This window comes from Rhinoraja longicauda, chromosome 9 (genome assembly GCF_053455715.1).
Source record: "Rhinoraja longicauda isolate Sanriku21f chromosome 9, sRhiLon1.1, whole genome shotgun sequence".
NCBI lineage: Eukaryota > Metazoa > Chordata > Chondrichthyes > Rajiformes > Arhynchobatidae > Rhinoraja > Rhinoraja longicauda.
Genome location: NC_135961.1, coordinates 63,730,879 through 63,755,373, shown reverse-complemented (window position 1 = coordinate 63,755,373; position 24,495 = coordinate 63,730,879). Strand labels below are relative to the sequence as shown.

Genomic DNA, 24,495 nt, shown 5'->3' with positions numbered 1-24,495 from the left:
CCACAGACGGCTATGGACGTAAAGTAATTGGAAATGTTTACAGCGGGGATTGGCAGTCTTGATTAGTACAGATGTCAGGGGTTATGGGGAGAAGGCAGGAGAATGGGTTAGGAGGGAAAGGTAATATCAGCCGTGATCGAATGGCGGAGTAGACTAGATGGGCCGAATGGCCTAATTCGGCTCTGAGAAGTTATGAACTTACTGCTGCAGATAAAGTGCAGATTTTAAAAAAAGTGTAAGGACTGCAATGAGGTAGTTTGGGAGATCAGGACTATATCGTAGTTCCATGGGAGGACCGTTCAGTAGTCTGACAACAGCGAGGAAGAAGCTGTTCCTGAATCTGTAGCCTCTGTATCTTAATCCCGATGAGAGAGGGGAAAAGAGGGTGGCATGGTGGCACAGAGGTAGAGTTGCTGGCTCACTGCACATGCAGCACCGGAGACCTGTGTCCGATCCCGACTATGGGTGCTGTCTGTACGGAGTTTGTACGTTCTCCCCGTTACCTGCATGGGTTTTATCCGAGATGTTCAGTTTCCTCCCACACTCCAAAGACGTACGGGTATGTCAGTAAATTGGCTTGGTATCAGTGTAAAGTGTCCCTAGTGCGTGTAGGATTGTGTTAATGTGCGGGAATCGCTGGTCGGTGTGGATTCGGTGGGCCAAAGGGCCTGTTTCCACACTGTATCTCTAAACCTAAAAAATAAATTAAAAAGAGGGAATGACTGGGATAAAAATGGTCCTTGATTATGTTGTCTGCTTTCCCGAGGCAGTGTGGTGTAGTTGGAGTTGGCAGAGAGACTAGTTTGTGCGATGAACTGGTCTATCTCCACAGCTCTCTGCAACTTCCTTCCATCTTGGACAGAGCTGTAGCCAATCCAAGCATCCCAATAGGATACTTTCTACAGTGCAACTGTAGAATTGATGAGAGACTTCAGAAATTTTTGTCTTCTCTATATTAACTTTAATTTATATGCTGCAACTGTAATTCTTTTTTTGTTGCACAATCCGCAGGCGTTGCCACTTTCATTTCACTGCACATCGTGTATGTGTATGTGACAAATAAACTAGACTTGACTTTTCTTGACTTGAGTATGGAAACAGTCCACTGAGTCCTCTCTACTCTTCTTCCAAGAGGAGAAAGTGGCTAACTCGTTTCACACTAGAGTGGGACTGGGTGTAAACAGATGGGGAATGGAGTGATCGGAAAGGGGAGGAGGGTGATTTGCAGCGTTAATAAACAAAAGTAACAAGCTGGAGCACGTAGGGCTACTATTGAAGGATGTGTATGATGAAACCAAGTGGATTTTGAGAGTTCAGGTGTAGTTATAATAATTGACTTTAAGTGAGTTGGTTGGCGAGGCCACATACCTCGAGCAGCATGTCCTTGCTGTGTCTCCAACCACTGTATCCTCCAATTCCATTCACCGCCAGCAGTCAAGGAAAGTGATCTCATGGAACAAACTTTACCACCATGCATCTCCCCCGTCAAGTCCTGCTGCTGCCACACTTGTGCAGGAAAAGGAAAGAAATGTGATTATATATAATTACATGTGATAAATCACTTGGTTCAAGGGCTGTGTTTGACTTGTCAGCAGTGCCTCGGAAGGTTGAAAGTGTGTGAGTTGTCTGAATGTCAGTGTGTAGATAAATGGGTGGATAGATTTATGAGGATGTGAGACTGGAGGGGGAACAATTGCTAAGCAGAATGCTACTGTGTTTAAACCCTGGCCATTTGACCCATGTCAGACAGGATCCGATTGGGGGTAGAAACAAAGAATTGCAGATGCTGGTTCAAAATACCAAAGGTAGACACACAAGTACAGTAGTAACATGGCGGATCAGGCAGCAACTCTGGAGAAAAAGGTCAGGTGACATTTCAGGTGGGGACCCTTCAGGCTGCTAGACACCCCTCTGTAGAAGATCTGAAGAAGGATCACAACCCGAAATGTCACCTAATCTTTTTCACCAGAGATGCTGCCTGACACGTTGAGTTACTCCAGCACTTTGTGTCCATCTTTGGTATAAACCATCATTGCAGTTCTTTGAACAAAGACACAATAAGCTGGAGTAACTCAGCGGATCAGACAGCATCTCTGGAGAAAAGGAACAGGTGAAGTCTCATCGAGACTGTTCTTCAAGACCTTCTTTGTTTTTTGTTTTTACATAAGACAGTGGAACTGATTGTAGACTTCAGGAGATCTCCCCCTCCCCTCCCCCCACTCACCATCAACAACACCACAGTCACATCTGTGGAGTCATTTGAGTTCCTTGGAACCATCATCTCCAAGGACCTTAAATGGGGGTCCACCATCGACTCAACAGTCAAAAAGGCCCAACAGAGGATGTACTTCCTGCGGCAGCTGAGGAAACACAATCTGCCTCAGGCAATGATGGTCCAATTCTATACTGCCATCGTAGAGTCTGTCATAGAAACATAGAAACATAGAAACATAGAAACATAGAAAATAGGTGCAGGAGTAGGTCATTCGGCCCTTCGAGCCTGCACCGCCATTCAATATGATCTTGGCTGATCATCCAGCTCAGTAACCTGTACCTGCCTTCTCTCCATACCCCCTGATCCCTTTAGCCACAAGGGCCACATCTAACTCCCTCTTAAATATAGCCAATGAACTGGCCTCAACTACCTTCTGTGGCAGAGAATTCCACAGACTCACCACTCTCTGTGTGAAGAAATGTTTTCTCATCTCGGTCCTAAGACTTCCCCCTTATCCTTAAGCTGTGACCCCTGGTTCTGGACTTCCCCAACATCGGGAACAATCTTCCCGCATCTAGCCTCTCCAACCCCTTAAGAATTTTATATGTTTCTATAAGATCCCCCCTCAGTCTTCTAAATTCCAGCGAGTATAAGCCTAGTCTATCCAGTCTTTCTTCATATGAAAGTCCTGCCATCCCAGGGATCAATCTGGTGAACCTTCTCCGTACTCCCTCTAAGGCTAGAATGTCTTTCCTCAGATTAGGAGACCAAAACTGTACATAATACTCCAGGTGCGGTCTCACCAATGCCCTGTACAACTGCAGCAGAACCTCCCTGCTCCTGTACTCAAATCCTCTTGCTATGAATGCTAACATACCATTCGCACCTTCCCCAGCATGGCCACCTTCCCCAGCATGGCCACCAAGCACGACATCCGGAGGCTGCAACAAATCGTTCGCACAGCTGAGAAGGTTGTTGGCTGCAACCTTCCCCCCATTGACGAACTGTACACTGCCAGGGCCAGGAAGCGAGCGGGCAAGATCATCTCTGACCCCTCTCACCCTGGCCACAAAGTCTTTGAAGCACTTCCCTCTGGAAGACGACTCTAGACTGTCAAAGCAGCCACAGCTAGACATAAAAACAGCTTTTTTTCCACGAGTAGTAGCTCTACTTAATAACCAAAAGTCTGTAGTCTCTTTTTGCTCTGGTTTACTTCACTTGCATGTTTAAACTGCAATGTTGTATTCTTAATGTTTTATGCTTTATTCTTAATTGTTTACTGTATGTTCGTGTTGTTACTTGCGAGCGAAGCGCCAAGGCATATTCGTTGTATGTGTGCACACTTGGCCAATAAACTTATTCATTCATTCATTCATTCATTCATTCATTCATTCATAAGGTAATATGTGTTATCTGGAATCCCTCAGAGCTCTGCATCCTAAAGCAAAATATTTAAAAACGCAAAAAGCATTTGGTGAAAGTGGAACAATTTAAATGTATAGAGAAGTGTGTGATGAGCAGTTGGTAAAGTGCGGTACCAACTTCTACCGCTGCACCATAGAGAGCATCCTAACGCATGGCATACCTGTGTGGTACCTCAGCTGCACGGAGGCAGAAAGGAAAGCTCTACAGCGGGTAGTCCATAGAGCTCAGAGGGCCATCGGAACACAGCTACCAGCCTTGGAGGGCATCTACAACACACGATGCCTCAGAAAAGCCACCAGCATCCACAAAGACTCTTCACACCCCTGCAACAGTCTGTTCGAACTCCTTCCATCGGGCAGACGATACAAGGCCTTCTACGCCCGCACCTCCAGACTCAGGAACAGCTTCATCCCCAGGGCCATAGCTGCTATGAACCGGTCCTGCTGAGCCGGATGGTCACAACGCATAGATCAACTTGCACTTTACCCTGTCTAAAACTGTTACAATTGTTTCGTTGGGTTGCTGTTGTCTAAATTACTTAAATTATTGCATCGTATGGGAGGTGCATTCCCAATCTCGTTGTACCCCTGGGTACAATGACAATAAAGATATATTGTATTGTATTGTATTGTATTGTGTGATGAGCAGTTGGTAAAGATGAGCAGTTGGTAAAGTCTGAAGAAGGGTCTCGACCCAAAACGTCACCCATTCCTTCTCTCCCGAGATGCTGCCTGACCTGCTGAGTTACTCCAGCATTTTGTGAATAAATACCTTTGATTTGTACCAGCATCTGCAGTTATTTTCTTATACTACTAGTTGGTAAAGTGTGAAGTGTAAAGAGTAAATTACCTTTTACTGTATTTTTAGACGTGATGTATAATTTTTGTAAAAGTGTAGGAAGGAACTGCAGATGCTGGTTTAAACCAAAGATGGACACAAAAAGCTGGAGTAACTCAGCGGGTCAGGCAGCATCTCTGGGGAATTTTTGTAATGTCTTTCACAATTTATTTATGAAGGTAAAACCTTACTTGGAACTCCCTCCCTGGTTGGGGCTCTGAAAAGCCTTTGTCCTGGGATCGATCATTAGTACGGGTGTCAGGGGCTGTAGAGAGAAGGTAGGAGAATAGGGTTAGGAGGGAGAGATAGATCAGCCATGATTGAATGACAGGGTAGGCCTGATGGGCCGAATGGCCTAATTCTGTTCCTATCACTTATGAAACGTAAAATATGCTTGTAGTAGTTCAAGAAAGAAAACTAGAAATAGATTTAAATGACTATTGTCGTTCACTTGTTGTTATTATTTTATGTTAGCCTTTTAAACTCCATGTTTTTAATGCATCTGTCTTTTTATTGCCTTTGTGATGTTTCATTGCTCCAGTTCACCCATTCCTCTCGCATTTTACCTGCAGAACAGATGGTCTCTTAGACCATATGGCCGATCAAGAATACACACTGAACCATTTCCCAGTAGGTTAACAAATCTTTGTGCATGGCATGCCAAGCGCAATGGTAGAGATTGTCATCATCATTTATGCTATAATTATCAATCCTAATAATTAGCATTTCTTGGCTTCTTTTATGCGTTGGAAAAGATGAAGATTCTTCCTATTTTATTTTTATTTTTACCCTGAACAAAATGTTTCAATCGCAATTTATTTCAATTTCACCCAGTACCATAATTAATCGCACCCAATATTCGCACAAATGTTTTTATTTTAAATTTTAAACCTGGCATTAAATGGAATTAGAGCCACCTACTGTAATGTTTGAGTGTTACTGGCAGTGAATTGCAATATGATCCAACAGCAGGCAAGCTCAATAGACGATTGATATGGAATGCAAAAAAAATTAGGCAGAGCAGCAGGGAAGGCATTTGGTCCATCAAGTCTTTAATGGCTCCTTCGAAGAACATTTAGTTCCACACTCCTGCTCTTTCCATATATCTCTGTAAGACCTTCTCAAGGTATTTATCTGATTCCCTTTGCAAAGTTGCAATTGAATCCACAACTACCATCAGTTAGGTTACGGTTTTGGTCGGGTTTATTTCAAGGGAGGAGAGTAAATTTACCACTGACTGGGATCTCGTGGAGTAAGAAGGAATCACCTTTGCCTATCTCATTGCTCCTAACTCATGCTTGAAATTATGGAGGATGATTCACACACAAGCCAATTTTCCTTGACCAACTTGGGTCACTTGTGTTTAGATTTAGATTTGTTTTAGAGATACAGCGCGGAAACAGGCCCTTCGGCCCACCGAGGCCGCGCCACCCAGCGATCCCCGCACACTAACACTATCCTACACACACTAGGGACAATTTTTACATTTACCCAGTCAATTAACCTACATACCTGTACGTCTTTGCACTAATTTCGAGCAAAAGGCCAATCAAGTGTCCTTTTCGAGGAAGCTGCCAGTGGTATGTGCTTTAAACTCCGCAAGTAGTCTTGGCATTCTGTGTGGAGTTTGCACATTCTCCCTGTGACCTCCGGCTTGGGTTTCCTCCGGGTGCTCCGGTTTCCTCCCACATCCCAAAGATGTGCAGGTTTGTAGGTTAATTGGCCCTCTGTAAATTGCCCTTGGTTTGTTGGGAGTGGATGAGAAAGTGGGATAACATAGAGCTAGTGTGAATGGACGATTGATGGTTGGCGTGGTCCAAAGGCCCTGCTTCCATGCTGTATCGTTCAATCAATCAATCTGATTCATTTATTTTGATCAGTTGGAGGAATTAATTTACTGCTTTTATTTACATTGAATGAATTGTCAAAGTATTCATATGTGTAACCATTCTGTAATATGCAGCATTTAAGATTCTTTCAGCCCTATTTGGTGGTTGTAGAAATTTGTCGCACTTTATACATTCAATAGAATGTTTTCACACATGCTGCACATTTGAGTATTCTTCTGACTTGCATTTTATGTGAGTGAGCTTCTGAGTTGCGTATCATATGTGAGTCAAGATCCCTAAGCTGAAAGACACTATCTTCTAACTCTCAACGCTGAAATGCACCAGTCTACACCTGTGTATTCATAAGCTTTTTGACCTACCCATTTTTAACTTTAGGAGGGTGCGTGGAACAAGCTGCTGGAGGAGGTCGTTGAGCCAGGGACTATCAGAATGTTTAAGAAACAATTAGACAGATACATGGATAGGACAGGTTTAGAGGGATATGAGCCAAATGCAGGCATGTGGGACTAGTGTAGATGGAACAGCAGTAGTGTAGATGGGCCAAATGCAGGCAAGTTTAGGCGGCATGGTGGCGCAGCGGTAGAGTTGCTGCCTTACAGCGAGTGCAGCGCCGGAGACTCAGGTTCGATCCTGACTACGGGCGCCGTCTGTACGGAGTTTGTACATTCTCCCCATGACCTGCGTGGGTTTTCTCCGAGATCTTCGGTTTGCTCCCACACTCCAAAGACGTACAGGTTTGTAGGTTAATTGGCCGGGTAAATGTAAAAATTGTCCCTAGTGGGTGTAGGACTAGTGTTGGTGTGCGGGGATCGCTGGACGGCGTGGACCCAATGGGCCGAAGGGCCTGTTTCCGCGCTGTATCTCTAAATCTAAAATCTAAAACATGTGGATAAGGTGGGCGGAAGGGCCAGTTTCCACGCTCTATCACTCTATGATTCTCGAACTTCCTGAGCAAGGCTGCAAAATTCTAAAGCATTTTCAGGTGGCCTGATACTTTCCTAATGTGCTCATCACAATCCTTATCAGCAGTAGAAATGAGCTTCCGTCCAATATTCTAGATCTAAAGATCAAAACCAGTATATTTATCCTCAGTGGTTCTTTAGTACACAAAAAGGTGCCGGTTGGCAAATCATTCCTTGTTATTAGTGTCTCTGGTGGATCACCAGCCTATAAGCTGCTAAAAATGTTAAAGGGCCTGATATGAGAGGAATAGGTCGGGTAGATGCACAGAGTCCCTTGCCCAGAGTAGGTGAATCGAGGACCAGAGGACATAGGTTTAAGGTGAAGGGGAAAAGATTTGGAATCTGAGGGGTAACTTTTTCACACAAAAGGTGGTGGGTGTATGGAACAAGCTCTCAGAGGAGGCAGTTGAGGCTGGGATTATCCCAACGTTTAAGAACCAGTTAGACTATTAAAAATGTGAAAATCTAGTTTTTAACTTTTTAAGAATCGCTGTTATGCAACTTCTTTAGTGGAACACAGGGTGAGGTGAAACGCTTATCAAAACTTTTAGAGTGTCGTTAACAGAAACAGAAAGCAAAAAAACATTACGTGCAGAGGGTAAGAGTTTCTGGGAAGAACATGCAATAAGTCTATGAAACAGGTAATGATAACATCAGCAATCAGCTTGTGGACAAAAAAAAGTCTTTTGACATGGGATAAAGTAGTTGTGATTGTGTTTTTTTTTCCAATTGCAGAATGAATGAAGAACAAATAGCAACTGTTTGCTTATCTGTTTTGAAAGCTCTAGCATATCTACATTCTCAAGGTGTTATCCACAGGGATATAAAGAGTGACTCTATACTTCTCACCAATGATGGACGGGTAAGCAATACAGTTACTTCTCACAACGCAGATTTATTGTTTGGATTCTGATTAATATCGATATCATTTGAATCTTTAATAATCAACAAGAAGTTTTATCTTTTCACTCCCCCAATATTTGTGGTTCAACTTGTCTGCAGTTTTAAATGAATTTTGATTTTTTTTAAATTTTGAGATACCGCGCTGAAACAGGCCCTTCGGTCCACCGGGTCCACGCCGCCCAGCGATCCCCGCACATTAACACTATCCTATACACACTAGGGACAATTTTTACATTTACCAAGCCAATTAGCCTACATACCTGGACGTCTTTGGAGTGTGGGAGGAAACCGAAGATCTCGGACAAAACCCACGCAGGTCACGGGGAGAACGTACAAACTCCGTACAGACGGCGCCCGTAGTCGGGATCGAACCTGAGTCTCCGGCGCTGCATTCGCTGTAAGGCAGCAACTCTACCGCTGCGCCACCGTGCCGCCCCTGATAAAGGAGTAAACATACATAGAATACAGGACCGCACAGGACTGGAACAGGCCCTTCGGATCTCAAAACGAGTGGGGAGGAACTTCTGTAGATAGGAGTTTGCACATTTACACCGAAGATAGACACAAAATGCTGGGGTAACTCAGCAGGTCAGGCTGCATCTCTGGAGAAACTGAATGGGTGACGTTTGAAGAAGGGTCTCGACCCGAAAAGTCACCCATTCCTTTTCTTCAGAGACCAGGTGAGAAATGAGCTGAGGAAAATCAATGCGAGGAAGGCGGCTGGTCCAGACGGCATCAGCTCGCGGCTCCTCAAGTCCTGTGCAGACCAGCTGTGTGGGATAGTGGAGCACATCTTCAATCTGAGCCTGAAACTGGGGCGAGTTCCACAGCTGTGGAAAACATCCTGAGTGGTACCGGTGCCAAAGACGCCGCACCCGAAGGAACTCAACAGCTACAGGCCGGTGGCACTGACATCACACCTGATGAAGACACTGGAGCGTCTGGTTCATCTCCACCCATCAATGGATCCGCTGCAGTTCGCCTACCAGACTCGCATCAGGGTGGAGGACGCCATCATCCACCTACGGAACAGAGCTCCCTCACACCTGGAGAAGCCGGATACCACTGGGAGAATCATGTTCTTTGATATCTCCAGTGCATTCAATACCATCCAGCCGGGGCTTCTGGGGGGCAAGCTGGAGCGCACAGGAGTGGATCACCACCTCACATCCTGGATTCTGGACTACCTCACCAACTGACCACAGTGTGTGAGGACAAAGGACCTGGTCTCGGACAGGGTGGTCCGCAGCACTGGGGTTCCGCAGGGAACAGTGCTAGCGCCATTCTTGTTCACCCTGTACACTGCGGACTTCAGGCACAGCTCTGCAAACTCCTATCTACAGAAGTTCTCTGACGACTCTGCCATCGTCGGCCTCTTCACAGGCGATGAGGACAGGGCGTACAGAGAACTGATCAAAGAGTTTGTGGATTGGTGCCAGCGGAACTGCCAGTGGATCAATGCAGGGAAAACCAGGGAGATGGTGGTAGATTTCCGCAGGCGCAGCCAGGTCCCCCCGACACCGGTAAACATCCAGGGAATGGATATCGGGAGGGTGGACTGGACCAAAAACACCGATGCGCTATACAAAAAGGGCCAGAGCAGACTTTATCTGCTGAGGAGACTCAGGTCCTTTGGAGTGCAGGGGGCATTCCTAAGGACCTTCTACAACACGGTGGTTGCATCGGCCATTTTCTATGGAGTGGTCTGTTGGAGCAGCAGCATCTCAGCAGCCGAGGGGAAGAGACTCGACAAGCTGGTCAGGAAGGCCAGCTCTGTCCTGGGTTGCCCCCTCGACTCAGTGCAGGCGGTGGGAGAGAGGAGGATGATGGCAAAGTTAACATCGCTGCTGGACAACGACTCCCACCCCATGCTGGACACTGTCACTGCACTGAGTAGCTCCTTCAGTGACAGACTCCTTCACCGCAAGTGCGTGAAGGAGAGACATCGGAGGTCCTTCCTTCCCGCTGCTGTGAGACTGCACAACCAGCACTGCTCCCAGCAGACGAGTCAACAGTGACAGTTAAGGAATACACGGTAAACTGATGACAATTTATCCTTGTCTTTACTTTTATTTATAATGAATGATCTCTTGCTATCCACTTTGCTGCTGTAACACTGTAAATTTCCCCGGTGTGGGACGAATAAAGGAATATATATATATATGCTGCCTAACCTGCTGAATTAGACAATAGACAATAGGTGCAGGAGTAGGCCATTCGGCCCTTCAAGCCAGCACCGCCATTCAATGTGATCATGGCTGATCATTCTCAATCAGTACCCCGTTCCTGCCTTCTCCCCATACCCCCTGACTCCGCTATCCTTAAGAGCTCTATCTAGCTCTCTCTTGAATGCATTCAGAGACTTGGCCTCCACTGCCTTCTGAGGCAGAGAATTCCACAGATTCACAACTCTCTGACTGAAAAAGTTTTTCCTCATCTACGTTCTAAATGGCCTACCCCTTATTCTTAAACTGTGGCCCCTGGTTCTGGACTCCCCCAAAATTGGGAACATGTTTCCTGCCTCTAACGTGTCCAACCCCTTAATAATCTTATACGTTTCGATAAGATCCCCTCTCATTCTTCTAAATTCCAGTGTATACAAGCCTAGTCATTCCAGTCTTTCAACATAGCTTTTTGTGTCTATCTTCGGTTGTACCGAACATGTTGCCAAGATAATCTACCTGCACAAGATCCACATCTTTCAATCTAATTTGTTCATGGTTTTGGTTTTTTTTAAACGCAGCAAAGTGATTCAACTAGTTTACTTTTTATCTTTTTTAGATTAAATTGTCGGATTTCGGGTTCTGCGCCCAAGTGTCAAAAGAAGTCCCCAGGCGGAAGTCGCTCGTTGGCACACCTTACTGGATGGCACCAGAGGTCATCTCTAGATTGCCGTATGGAACCGAAGTAAGGATAAGACCATATGTGGTTGTTCATAAGGCCATGAGGAGTCAAGTCAAGTTTATTTGTCACATACACATACACGATGTGCAGTGAAATGAAAGTGGCAATGCCTGCGGATTGTGCACAAAAAAGAATTACAGTTACAGTATATAAATAAAGTTAATAAAGCTACTATAGTGTAGACAAAATTTAGTCTCTGGAGTTATAAAAGTTGACAGTCCTGTTGAAAGAAACTCCGTCTCATCCTCTTCGTTTTCACAGCGTGACAGCGGAGGCGTTTGCCTAACCGTAGCATCTGGAACAGTCCGTTACTGGGAATAGGAGTAAACATAGAAGCATAGAAAATAGGTGTAGGAGGAGGCCACTTGGCCCTTCGAGCCAGTACCGCCATTCATTGTGATCATGGCTCATCATCCACAATCAGTAACCCGTGCCTACCTTCTCCCCATATCCCTTGATTCCGCTAGCCCTAGAGAGTTAGCCCCTATCTAACTCTCTTTTAAATCATCCAGTGAATTGGCCTCCACTGCCCTCTGTGGCAGAAAATTCCACAAATTTACAACTCTCTGGGTGAAAAAAGTTTCTTCTCACCTCAGTTTTAAATGGCCTCCCCCTTATTCTTAGACTGTGGCCCCTGGTTCTGGACTCCCCCAACATTGGGAACATTTTTCCTGCATCTAGCTTGTCCAGTCCTTTTATAATTTTATACGTCTCTATGAGAGCCCCTCTCATCCTAATAAACTCCAGTGAATACTGGAATTAGGCCATTCGACCCATCGTCTACTCCACCATTCAATCACGGCTGATCTATCTCCATTCTTCTGCCCCCTCTCCAAAACCTCTGACACCCTTACTAATCAAGAATCTATCTATCTATCTCTGCCTTAAAATATCCACTGACTTGGCCTCCACATTCTTCTGTGGCAAAGAATTCCACAGATTCACTGAAATAAATTCTCCTCATCTCCTTCCTAAAAGAATGACCTTTAATTCTGAGGCTGTGTCCTCTAGTCCTAGACTCTCCCACCAGTGGAAACATCCTCTACACATCCACTCTATCTGAGCCTTTCACTATCCTATATGAGCCTTTCACTATCCTATATGATTCACCCATTCTTCTAAACTCAGGTTCAGCAGGTTTTCAGCCAAATTGCATGCTGCTTCTCTCTGAATTATAAAATCGTAGATGAAATGCCATTCCGTCTTTTGAGCCCATTTGCACAACGAATTGTTGAATCCTAAATCCCATCCTAACTTCAGTGGCTATATTTCAGGCTATAATCTTACTGCATTATTCATCCGTACAGTAATCATTGTGTTGGGTTATGATTGAGCATTTGCATGAACAAAATGGCATTGCTGTCTTTCAGGTAGACATATGGTCTCTTGGTGTGATGGTGATAGAAATGGTGGACGGGGAGCCACCATACTTTAATGAGCCACCACTTCAGGCCATGAGGAGAATACGAGACAATCTTCCGCCAAGGTTAAAGGATATGCTCAAGGTAGAATTTTTATGTTCTTTCAAAAGATTTCATCAAATTTACCTTTTGATGAGTCACTTTAAGTCACTTGAAGCAGGCTTTGAACAGACGAGTGCAAACACACATTCATTGCCTTGGTTTCAAGTCACCGATACTACAACTTATCCATGCCATTTAAACTTGATGGCATATTGATTTTAAATGGAGGTTCCATACGTTGGACTACTGTAAGTGAGGATATCACAAAATGCTTTAGTAACTCAGCAGGTCAGGCAGCATCTCAGGAGAGAAGGAATGGGTGACGTTTCGGGTCGAGGCCCTTCTTCAGACAGTCTGAAGAAGGGTCTCGACTCAAAACTTCACCCGTTCCTTCTCTCCTGAGATGCTGCCTGACCTGCTGAGTTACTCCAGCATCTTGTGATACCTTCGATTTGTACCAGCATGTGCAGTTATTTTCCTACTGTAAATGAGGAGATGAGTCCAAGCAAACCCCATGAGATTTGAAGCCTTCTCAGCTGTAAGGCAGCGGTAGAGTTGCTGCCTTACAGCGAATGCAGCGCCGGAGACCTGGATTCGATCCGGATTATGGGTGCTGTCGTACGGAGTTTGACCGTTCTCCCTGTGACCTGCGTGGGTTTTCTCCGATATCTTCGGTTTCCAAAGACGTACAGGTTTGTAGGTTAATTGGCTTGGTAAATGTAAAAATTGTCCCCGGTGCGTGTAGGATAGTGTTAATGTGCGGGGATCGCTGGTCGGAGCGGACTCGGTGGGCCGAAGGGCCTGTTTGCGCGCTGTATCTCCAAAACTAAAATTAAACTAAAGTCATAATGGAAAAATGGTAGTTTGAGGTGACAACTCCTCTCTGCTATTTGAGGGAATTTACATGGTTTGGTCATGAGAAAGGAGCAGAATCAGGCTACTCGGCCCATCCGCCGTTCAATCGTGGCGGATCTATCTATCCCTCTTAACCCCGATCTCCTGCCTTCTCCCCACAACCCTGGGTTAGTGCAGAGGGTTTTTGTGTTGACGTTCAGCGGAGTGAAATGAGGAGGTTATTGATGGTGTCATTCTGCCAATCGGTCCCTTACCTCTGCGACTACAATGTTCCCCTTTCTTCCTCGCCCTTGCTCTCGTCGAATTGGAGGAACAACACCTCATATTTCGCCTGGGCAGCTTGCAGCCCAGCGGTATGAACATTGACTTCTCCAACTTTAGATAGTTCCTCTGTCCCTCTCTTCCCCTCCCTCTTCCCAGATCTCCCACTGTCTTCCTGACTCCTTCCTTTGTCCCGCCCCCCTGACATCAGTCTGAAGAAGGGTCTCGACCCAAAACGTCACCCATTCCTTCTCTCCTGAGATGCTGCCTGACCTGCTGAGTTACTCCAGCTTTTTGTGAATAAATACCTGCCATTACATATGATGCGTTAAATGTTACTGAATCTCACGTTTTGAGAGCCCTTATTTAATGTGTTTTTCTCTTGATATCCTTTAGGCTTCATCGGTGCTGCGGGGATTTTTGGACTCGATGTTAGTGAGGGATCCTTTACAAAGAGCATCTGCCCAGGTGTTATTAAAACATCCATTCCTCAAGTTAGCAGGACCCCCCGCCTGCATTGTACCTCTAATGAGGCAATACAGATACCGTTGAATGAAGTGGATTTAAGAATGTCTTAGCACAATATTCGTACGAAAATTAAGCAATTCATGATAGCATCAGAGAATGAAGAATGAAGAATATTAAAGGATTTGACAGCAAAATTATGATATCTCTTGAAGTCGATGGCTGGGCAAAACTTTTACACACAGCGAAATAAAGTAATTTACCTAAATCTATTGTTCTAGGAACTGCCTGAGCTACCATTTTCCTATTTTGGATTTACAGTGCCATGCATAATCAGTCAGGCAGTCAGTCAGTCGTGAGTAGCATCTCCCATAACGTGGCTCTGTTGACTTTGAGTGCTGTCGTCTTGAACGTACTTTCCTTGGGAGGTCAATTTGTCTGCCTTTCACCATGAGCCAGCCAGGAATGACATTCACGTCAAGTTCACTGGCTCTGACATTGTATTAGATTATAGCACACTTAGGACTCGTTGAGAGAATTTTGCTCATTGAAATGTGTGGAATTTGTATTTCTCTAAAGTTGTGACTCTTTACTTTGGTAAGCACTTTTATACCACACTGGCTGTGCACTGTGTTCTGGGTTGGATTTGTACCTTACTGGGATTTCTTTTCAGATAAACTAACAGTATTTTGTGGTGAAGTAACTGTTGTGATAGCGAACAGCATTGAGAGGAGGTTTTTTTCCCCCCCAGGGTTCCAACTTGATGTGGGAGGGGTGGGTTAGGAACTTTATAAACAATAAAACAATGAGTTGCAGAACATAACAGACTTGTACAAACAGTTTGTTTCTGACTTGAGGCACTAATGAACCTGTTCAATTTGATAAAGTAACAGTTTTGTTTAATCACGTGTTATTTAATGACTTTTTAAAATATTTTTGCTGCTTTCTACTCGTAAGTGAATGTCTATTTCATTAATCTAAATGTAATGTTTGTGATGCGTGATTGCATGTTTTAACAGTCATGCAGAGTTTGATGGGAAATTAGTAAGCTATAGTGCGGCGTGGAGTGAAATATGTGCGTCCCTATAGATGAAATAAATGATGCTGGTTATTTATTAAAAAAAGAAATGTCTTTATTTTGAAGTCCAATGTTTGCAAAGAATGACCCTGAAACATTAATGGTTAAAACAATGTTCAAGTATAACTCATCATTCATGTGGCCCAATGCTAAAAACTCATCCAGGTCAGCATTTGCAGTAACTGCAGCATTTCAGCACACTTGTACTTTAACAAAGCAGTTCTGAAACTCGTGTAGGAAGGAACTGCAGATGCTGGTTACACCCAAGACAAGGCACAAAATGCTGGAGCTGGATGCACAAATTTTAAAATCAATTGGGCCTGATCTTGTTGATCCAGTGCCCGAGTCTTAAATCACTGCAGGGTGTATCGTAACATTGAAGAAATGTTTAGACAGGTACATGGATAGGATAGGTTTAGTTGGATGTAGGCCAAACACAGGCAGGTGGACAATGGTGTATGTTGGTCGGCGTGGGCAAGTTGGGCTGAAGGGCCTGTTTCTACGCTGTATGACACTATGACACTGCACAGGGTTCCCCCTGTATATGTTTACCTGGTGCTGATGCAGAGGGTCTAACTTACTGCCCTCAACATATTCTTTATTCATTTACTGTGGTTTGGATGGCATCATGACCTGGATGTAATGACTTGGATGAAGGGATTAAAAGTACCATTAGCAAATTTGCAGATGATACAAAGCTGGGTGGTAGTGTGAACTGTGAGGAAGATGCTATGAGGTTGCAGGGTGACTTGGACAGGTTGTGTGAGTGGGCGGATGCATGGCAGATGCAGTTTAATGTGGATAAGTGTGAGGTTATCCACTTTGGTGGATTGGAAGGCAGATTATTATCTGAATGGTGTAAAGTTAGGAAAAGGGGACGTACAACGAGATCTGGGTGTTCGAGTGCATCAGTCACTGAAAGGAAGCATGCAGGTACAGCAGGCAGTGAAGAAAGCCAATGGAATGTTGGCCTTCATAACAAGGGGAGTTGAGTATAGGAGCAAAGAGGTCCTTCTGCAGTTGTACAGGGCCCTAGTGAGACCACACCTGGAGTACTGTGTGCAGTTTTGGTCTCCAAATTTGAGGAAGGATATCCTTGCTATCGAGGGCGTGCAGCATAGGTTTACTAGGTTAATTCCCGGAATGGCGGGACTGTCATATGTTGAACTGGAGCGGCTAGGCTTATATACACTGGAATTTAGAAGGATGAGATGGGATCTTATCGAAACATATAAGATTATTAAGGGATTGGACACATTAGAGGCAGGAAACATGTTCCCAATGTTGGGGGAGTTCAGAACCAGGGGCCACAGTTTAAGAATAAGGGGTAGGCCATTTAAAACAGAGATGAGGGAAAACTTTTTCAGTCAGAGAGTTGTGAATCTGTGGAATTCTCTGCCTCAGAAGGCAGCGTCTGAAGAAGGGTCTCGGCCCGAAACGTCACCCATCCCTTCTCTCCGGAGATGCTGCCTGTCCTGCTGAATTACTCCAGTTTTTAGGGGAAAAGTCAGCTACTGAAGTGGAGAGAACAATTTTAAAATATCACTGACATTAAGGATAAAACCCCTTAAGATAAATTTATTTATTTTTCATTTTTGCTTAATGATGGTTATTAAGATTAAATTATTTACTTTTCATTTTGGCTTAAAGAAAATAAAATTAAAGCACCTAAATAATTAAAAACATTAAACTAGAGGTGGTTGAGACTGGGACTATTGCAATATTTAAGAAACAGTTAGACAGGTACATGAATAGGACAGGTTTAGAGGGATATAGACCAAAGGCAGGCAGGCAGGCGGGTCTTGTGTAGTTGGGACATGTTGGTCGGTGTGGGCAAGTTGGGCCTGTTTCCATGTTGTATGGGTCTATGACTCTATGACTCTAGAGGGAAGCAATTAAAAAGAACTTGCTGTTTCTTTGCCTCTTAATCCACTGCTCTGTAAGTCTTTACTGAAATCCTTATCCTGGTCCCACGGTCGTCTTCAGACAATAGACAATAGGTGCAGGAGGAGGCCATTTGGCCCTTCGAGCCAGCACCGACATTCACCGTGATCATGGCTGATCATGCACAATCAGTACCATTGCCCATTCCAGTACCAGCAAAGAGGTCCTTCTGCAGTTGTACATGATCATGCCCATTCCTGCCTTCTCCCCATATCCCCTGACTCCGCTATCATTAAGAGCTCTATCTAACTCTCTCTTGAAAACATCCAGAGAATTGGCCTCCACTGCCTTCTGAGGCAGAGAATTCCACAGATTCACAACTCTCTGAGTGAAAAAGTTCCTCCTCATCTCCATTCTAAATGGCCTACTCCTTATTCTTAAACTGTGGCCCTTGGTTCGGGACTCCCCCAACATCGGGAACATGTTTCCTGCCTCTAGCGTGTCCAATCCCTTAATGATCTTATATGTTTCAATAAGTGTGGATGGGGCATGTGGGCAAGTTGGGCCGAAGGGCCTGTTTCCACGCTGGACGACTCTATGACTAGCCAAGTCTCCCCATGCTGAAAAAAGAAAAATCGGGTGTAATATTGCTCTTTTGTCCTAGTCCATGTTAATAATTCCATAACTTTCGTTTAAATTTTAAGCAATATGTCCAGGTTGGTTCTACAATTAATTACTAGTACCTCAATTTCCATTCGCAATTAAATCTCAGTGTCCTGGGTGGTTGTGTAATACGTCTGCTAAGATTATGCATGTTTCAGAAGCGTAAGAATGGATGAAAAGAGATGCTGCACTGACATGACAAGAGAGTAATGAGTAATCAGGACTTTCATCGGCCTGCTCGGCTCGGCCCTGGGACTTTCCATCGCCCGGTGGGGGCTTCAAAAGTTGGGAGCCTCGATCGCCTCGTGGCGCCACGGGAGAAGAATGAGGAGGAGATAATGACTTTTCTTTGCCTTCCATCACAGTGAGGGTGTGCCTGGAGCAATCACTGTGATGGCTGTTTGTGTTCAAATTGTATCTGTGTGTCCTGTGCTTTTTGTTGTCTACTGCCGGACCCTGACGTGAGAGAACGCTGGCGCTGTTTGTTCGCCGCTTCTCCGTCAGGATTGTTTGTCTGTTTGTTTTTATGTTATGACTGTTTTTGTAAAGCGCTTTGAGCATCTGGTAATGCGCTATATAAAATAAATGCTTATTATTATTATTATTATAATCACAAGTGTCTTTGAGAGTGTCACCAGCATATATGAAAGAGAATAGAAAGGCATGAATCCAGTATTTTTATATCTGTTGTCAGATTAAGAGAGCAAAGGGAAGATAATTAAGATCAGTAAGGTGAATATGTGATAAAAACCAAATTAAAATAAAAGCCGGCTTAGTTCCTAGATCTGATGGGTTACAAAAGCGCTTTTGCGGTTGCAGCTCCTAGACTGTGGAACAGCATCCCTCTCCCCATCAGAACTGCCCCCTCCATCGACTCCTTTAAGTCCAGGCTCAAAACCTATTTCTACTCCCTAGCGTTTGAGGCTCATTGAGGAGGCGCTGTGAACTGTTTGCGTGCTACTGTATGTTTCATTTTTTTTCCATTGGAACCTAATCAGATGTACAGCACTTTGGTCAACGTGGGTTGTTTTTAAATGTGCTATACAAATAAAATTGACTTGACTTGACTTGACATTGAGGAATTCCAGAGGATGTAACTACTGTGGTGATTGATGTAAAAGGAAATTGAACTAAGGATTTCAAAACTTCAATTTGTCAATACAAAACCTTGTACTGTTTTTCTCAACTGCATCATCATCATCATCGGCGGTCACTCGAAGCGGGTGTGACTGTCCTCTCCGTAGGGTCGGACGCCTGTGCGTGACTTTGTTTAACGTGGGGAGACTGGTGCACAGACAGCCACCACATGGTCCTTGACAGATCTGGGTCAGGATCCAGTGGCGCGGAGTCCAAGACGACCGGGGACCCTTTTCTGCTGCAGCCTTCATCCATCCGTCTTCCCAGCCGCTGTGACGCTCCACTAAAGTCAGCCCTCATCCTCCGCCTGTTCTCGGTTGGATTGCTCTTTGTCAGGGACCTCCCCCTCGACCTTACCGCCATGGGTGACCCTACCAGGAGCGTGGCTCCAGATGGCATCGATCTCAGGACCACACAAGCTTCTCCACCACGACAAGGTGACAATCCACGGAGAAGACCTCAACTGCAGAGCATAGGGTATGAGTATTTAAGAAAGTGATTTCTTATTGAATGCGAAGGAGATTTGGAAATATTATAACAATAATAAATTTCATTAGCAGAGGGGCAATTCTCTATTTGGCTCATCCCGTGATCAAACATAGGCATACACTGGCGATGAGTTACAGTTAATGATTACGCCATATGTCATTGGCTTTTTATTCACAGTGATATTAATAATCAGTCAGTCTGAAGAAGGGTCTCGACCCGAAACGTCACCCATTCCTTCTCTCCCGAGATGCTGCCTGACCTGCTGAGTTACTCCAGCATTTTGTGAATAAATACCTTCGATTTGTACCAGCGTCTGCAGTTATTTTCTTATATTAATAATAAAAATAATTATTCAAAATTAAATTACTTTCAATTACTTGTCAGAGTTGTATGCTGATACGGATTCATCTTCTTTTGTTAATACAATCATTCTTACATAACAAATCACATTTGATAATGCGACTTTCAGATTTAAAGTAATTTTCACTTATTTTACATGTGGTATCTGTTGAGACTTTTAGGGCGGCACGGTGGCGCAGCGGTAGAGTTGCTGCCTTACAGCGAATGCAGCGCCGGAGACTCGGGTTCGATCCTGACTACGGGCGCCGTCTGTACGGAGTTTGTACGTTCTCCCCGTGACCTGCGTGGGTTTTTCTCAGAGATCTTCGGTTTCCTCCCACACTCCAAAGACGTACAGGTATGTAGGTTAATTTGCTTGGTAAATGTAAAAATTGTTCCTAGTGGGTGTAGGATAGTGTTAATGTGCGGGGATCGCTGGGCGGTGGGCCAAAAAGGGCCTGTTTCCGCACTGATTCTCTAAACTAAACTAAACTAAACATATAAGTGTTGACCAAAAGACAGTTTCTTGCACACATACCACAAGAATATATCTGGACAGGAATGATGCTTGATTAGCAATCCAATAAAATTAATTTAAAGTACATTCTTTCAAGTATGAAGAAACCCACATTTATGTGATTATTTTCAAGACTCCACTACATTTCAAAGCTTCATGCATTAATTTAGGAAAATGCAGCAGCAAATATCCTTGCCCTACTAGCTAAAACAGAGGATGTTTCCACTAGTGGGAGAGTCTAGAACCAGAGGTCATAGACTCAGAATAAAAGGACTACCTTTAGAAAAGAGATGAGGAGGATTTGTTTTAGTCAGAGGGTGGTGAAACTGTGGAATTCATTGCCACAGACGACTGTGGAGGCCAAGTCAATGAATATTTTTAACACTGAGATGGATAGATTCTAGATTAGGAAGGATGACGGGGGAGAAGGCAGGAGAATGGGGTTGAGAGGGAAAGGTAATCAGCCATGATTGAATGGTGGAGTGATGGGCCGAATGGCTTAATTCTGCTGCTAGAACTTATGAACTTATGATTATGGTATTGAGGAGAATATTTGTGGTAGTGATGTTGATTGAAGGATATTCTTTGGCAATTAGCGCAGGATTGACACCTCATCCACTACAGAATATTGTTCTATCTGTCAGAGAAAGCATCTGAGGATAGACACAAAATGCTGGAGTAACTCAGCGGGACAGGCAGCATCTCTGGAGAGAAGGAATGGGTGACATTTCAGGTCGAGAAGCTTGAATGTCTCGACCTGAAACGTCACCCATTCCTTTTCTCCAGAGATGCTGCCTGTCCCGCTGAGTTACCCCAGCATTTTGTGTCCGTCTTCGGTTTAAATCAGCATCTGCAGTTCCTTCACTCACAGAGCATCTGAGGATATATCAATGTGGCCCGTTCAAAAACTAACACTGTTAAAACTGATGCAGTGTTGTACGTTCCCTCAACACTACGCTGGAGTGTCAGTTGGATTTCTGTCCTCAACTTACTATCGTAGAATTTTAATTCACAACTTGAGGTTACTACTCATATGCTTTTTAAGCAAGGATGAAAATCTCAATAATCGCTATCAATTGCTTTCCTGGGCCAATTGTGTTCATTACAATTTTACGTTTAAATGTGCAAGAACATCCATCCAATTTAAGCATGTTACTTTTAAAACAGAATCTAAAACAATCCTAATGGAGGTCGATTTCTTTAATTTTTTTAGTCAGTTGGCTGTTACCAGCTCAACTTGTAAATTTAGTCAAAACAATAAAGATCATTGAAATATTTTCATCTTTGTTTGCGATATTCCCATATATCTGATAATTTGTAGTGTTTCTCATGATCCAAAATTGAGCAACTTTTCGTACTGATTGTTTAGAGACACAGCATGGAAACAGGCCCTTCGGCCCACCGAGTCTGTGCCCAACCAACAATCCTACACACTGGGGACAATTTACAGAAGCCAATTAACCTACAAACCTGTGTAGGAAGGAACTACAGATGCTGGTTTAAACTGAAGATAGACACAAAAAGCTGGTATCACAAAAAGCTGGAGTAACTCAGCGGGCCAGGCAGCATCTCAGGGGAGAATGGAATGGGTGACGTTTCGGGTCGAGACCCTTCTTCAGCTCAGCGGGACAGGCAGCATCTCTGGAGAGAAGGAATGTGTGACGTTTCGGGTCGAGACCTTTCTTCAGACAAGCCTGCCGTCTCTGGGATGTGGGAAGAAATCGGAGCACCCGGAGTAAACCGGAGTAAACTTTTTTAGTCAGAGAGTTGTGAATCTGTGGAATTCTCTGCCTCAGATGGCAGTGGAGGCCAATTCTCTGAATACATTCAAGAGAGAGCTAGATAGAGCTCTTAAGGATAGCGGAGTCAGGGGGTATGGGGAGAAAGCAGGAACGGGGTACTGATTGAGAATGATCAGCCATGATCACATTGAATGGCGGTGCTGGCTCGAAGGGCCGAATGGCCTACTCCTGCACCTATTGTCTATTGTCATATGGTCCCAGGGATTACATACTCCATACAGACAGCACCCGAGGTCAGGATTGAACCAGGATCGCTGGCATTTTCAGACAGCAACCCTACCACTGTGCCACCTTAAACAACTCCATGGTTGTGTTGAAATGTGTTTCAACTTTCTTCTCTGGTTGAGGATTAATTAAAACGGCCTTAAAGGAATCAACAGATGTATAGTTTGGAGCTGATGATCAGCTTTGCTGCAAAGACAAGTAATGTTTTGTTCCAAAACACCACCCCTTTTGCAAAGACACGTTCTGTTCCTGACAAATAATAAATTAGCAGTAATGGTGGCCATTGCCAAAGGACGAACTGCACAAACTCCTAGACTGGTGGCAAAACGCAAGCTAAATAAACAAGAACCTTTGGTGTCAAATGCCATCTTAAAGCAATTTGAAAATGTAATCTAGCCGAAGAAAATGAAAGGGCAATATCACGATATTGAGTCCATGCAGGTGCACCTGGTGGGTGTATTGGACTTACCTCAAGGTATTATCGTGTCATTTCCTTAAAGGTAATGCACTTGCATTGTTAAATAGGATTGTGCCATGGTGCTTCAGAAATATGTATTATATAAAAACAATAAGTACAGGAACGTTGTTTATCTAGCTGTACTACATTTGCCCCCCTCACCTGGCAGGTGGGACTGGTGTAGATGGGGCATGTTGGTGGGGGTGGGCAAGTTGGGCTGAAGGGCCTGTTTCCACGCCGTATGACACCATGACCTCCATCAAGCTCCCCCACTTGGTGGGCTAACTACATGCCTCTCTTAAGCAGGCGTGGGTTTCTTTTGCCTTTCAAATATTCCCCTGTACTCTTATCATAATGGGATCAAAACATTATATTTAATTGTAGATATCTTGAAAGGTCCTTACTTAAGAAATGGTTTACAGTTGCAATGGAAGCATTTCAGAGAAAGTTGACTGGTTGAGTTTGGCAAGGAAATGGCGAGGAATTTGGGGCCATTCTCACTGAAGTTTAGGAGAACGAGAGGTGGTCTTCTCCAAAGGTAAGATTCAGAGGGGGACTTCACAGAGGGATGTCTTGAGAGGATATATCTTCCCCCTCCTACCGAGGGGCCATGGTTTCAGAAGAAGGAGGTGCCCATTTAAAGAGTGGGAGGAGGAGAAAGTTCTCCCCCCATGAGGGAGGTGAATCTATGAGATTCTTCACCTTGAGAGGTTGAGTCACTGAACACTGAATGTGGAAACAACAAACTGCAGACACTGGTTTTCCCAAAGATGGACACACTGTGCTGGAGAAACTCAGCGGGTCAGGCGGCATCTCCGGAGGAAAAGGATGGGTGACGTTTTGGGTCGGGACCATTCTTTCGACACAATACTGAGACTGGTGCATTTTTGTCTGTTGAGAGGTTGTTGATTATGGCATTGATGAGGAAAGTGAAGTTCTGATCAGCTGTGATGGAAGGATCACTCCTATGCATTTCAATCCCAGTTTCAATGGAACAGGAGGAAAGTACGGTCATGAAAGGCTTGGATAAAGTGGACGTGGAGAGGATGTTTCCACTAGTGGGACCAGCCTCAAAATTAGAGGATGTCCTTTTAGGAAGGAGATGAGGAGAGATTTCTTTAGTCAGACGGTGGTGAATTTGTGGGATTCTTTGCCTCAGAAGGTCGTGGAGGCCAAGTCATGTGGATATTTTTTAAGGCAGAGATAAATAGATTCTTGATTAGTACGGGTGTCAGAGGTTATGGGGAGAAGGCAGGAGAATGGGGTTAGGAGGGAGAGATGGATCAGCCATGATCGAATGGCGGAGTAGACTTGATGGGCCGAATGGCCTAATTCTACTCCTATTCCTTATGACCTGGGATTTGGATTGTGACTGAAATACTCTGAATTATGTTGACAGATAGATTAGTTCCTCGCAGATTTTGCACCTGATTAAACTAGATGGAGATAAATTTACAACCTTGCAATCCAACGGTATGAACATTGATTTCTCTCATTTCAAGTAACTCCTGCGTTCCCTCCCCCTCCACCACCCTAATTGTCCTACCTGTTCCGCTGTTTGCATCATTGTATCCCTCTTGTTATCGCATCTTCCCCAGCCAACAATGAACCATTATGGACTCCACCGTAAGGTTTAGAAGGATGAGAGGGGATCTTATAGAAACATTTAAAATTCTTAAGGGGTTGAACAGACAAGATGCAGGAAAAATGTTCCCGGTGTTGGGGCTGTCCAGAACCAGGGGTCACAGTTTAAGAATAAGGGGT

General features: G+C 44.4%; 1 protein-coding gene across 9 annotated transcripts in view; it reads left to right on the top strand.

Moving 5' to 3' along the window:
- The window catches only part of pak5 (p21 protein (Cdc42/Rac)-activated kinase 5), a 150,676-nt gene extending 135,407 nt beyond the window's left edge, over window positions 1-15,269 (top strand). For 8 of the 9 annotated variants that reach the window (XM_078405632.1, XM_078405635.1, XM_078405633.1 and 5 more), the window contains 4 exons: window positions 8,025-8,151; window positions 10,974-11,099; window positions 12,467-12,601; window positions 14,072-15,269. In XM_078405632.1, the coding sequence (XP_078261758.1) occupies window positions 8,025-8,151; window positions 10,974-11,099; window positions 12,467-12,601; window positions 14,072-14,227 (544 nt within the window). In that variant the 3' untranslated portion in view covers window positions 14,228-15,269. The remainder of the gene's footprint in view (window positions 1-8,024; window positions 8,152-10,973; window positions 11,100-12,466; window positions 12,602-14,071) is intronic. The other variant, XM_078405639.1, reaches the window with a different exon arrangement.
- The last annotated feature ends 9,226 nt before the right edge of the window (window positions 15,270-24,495 follow it).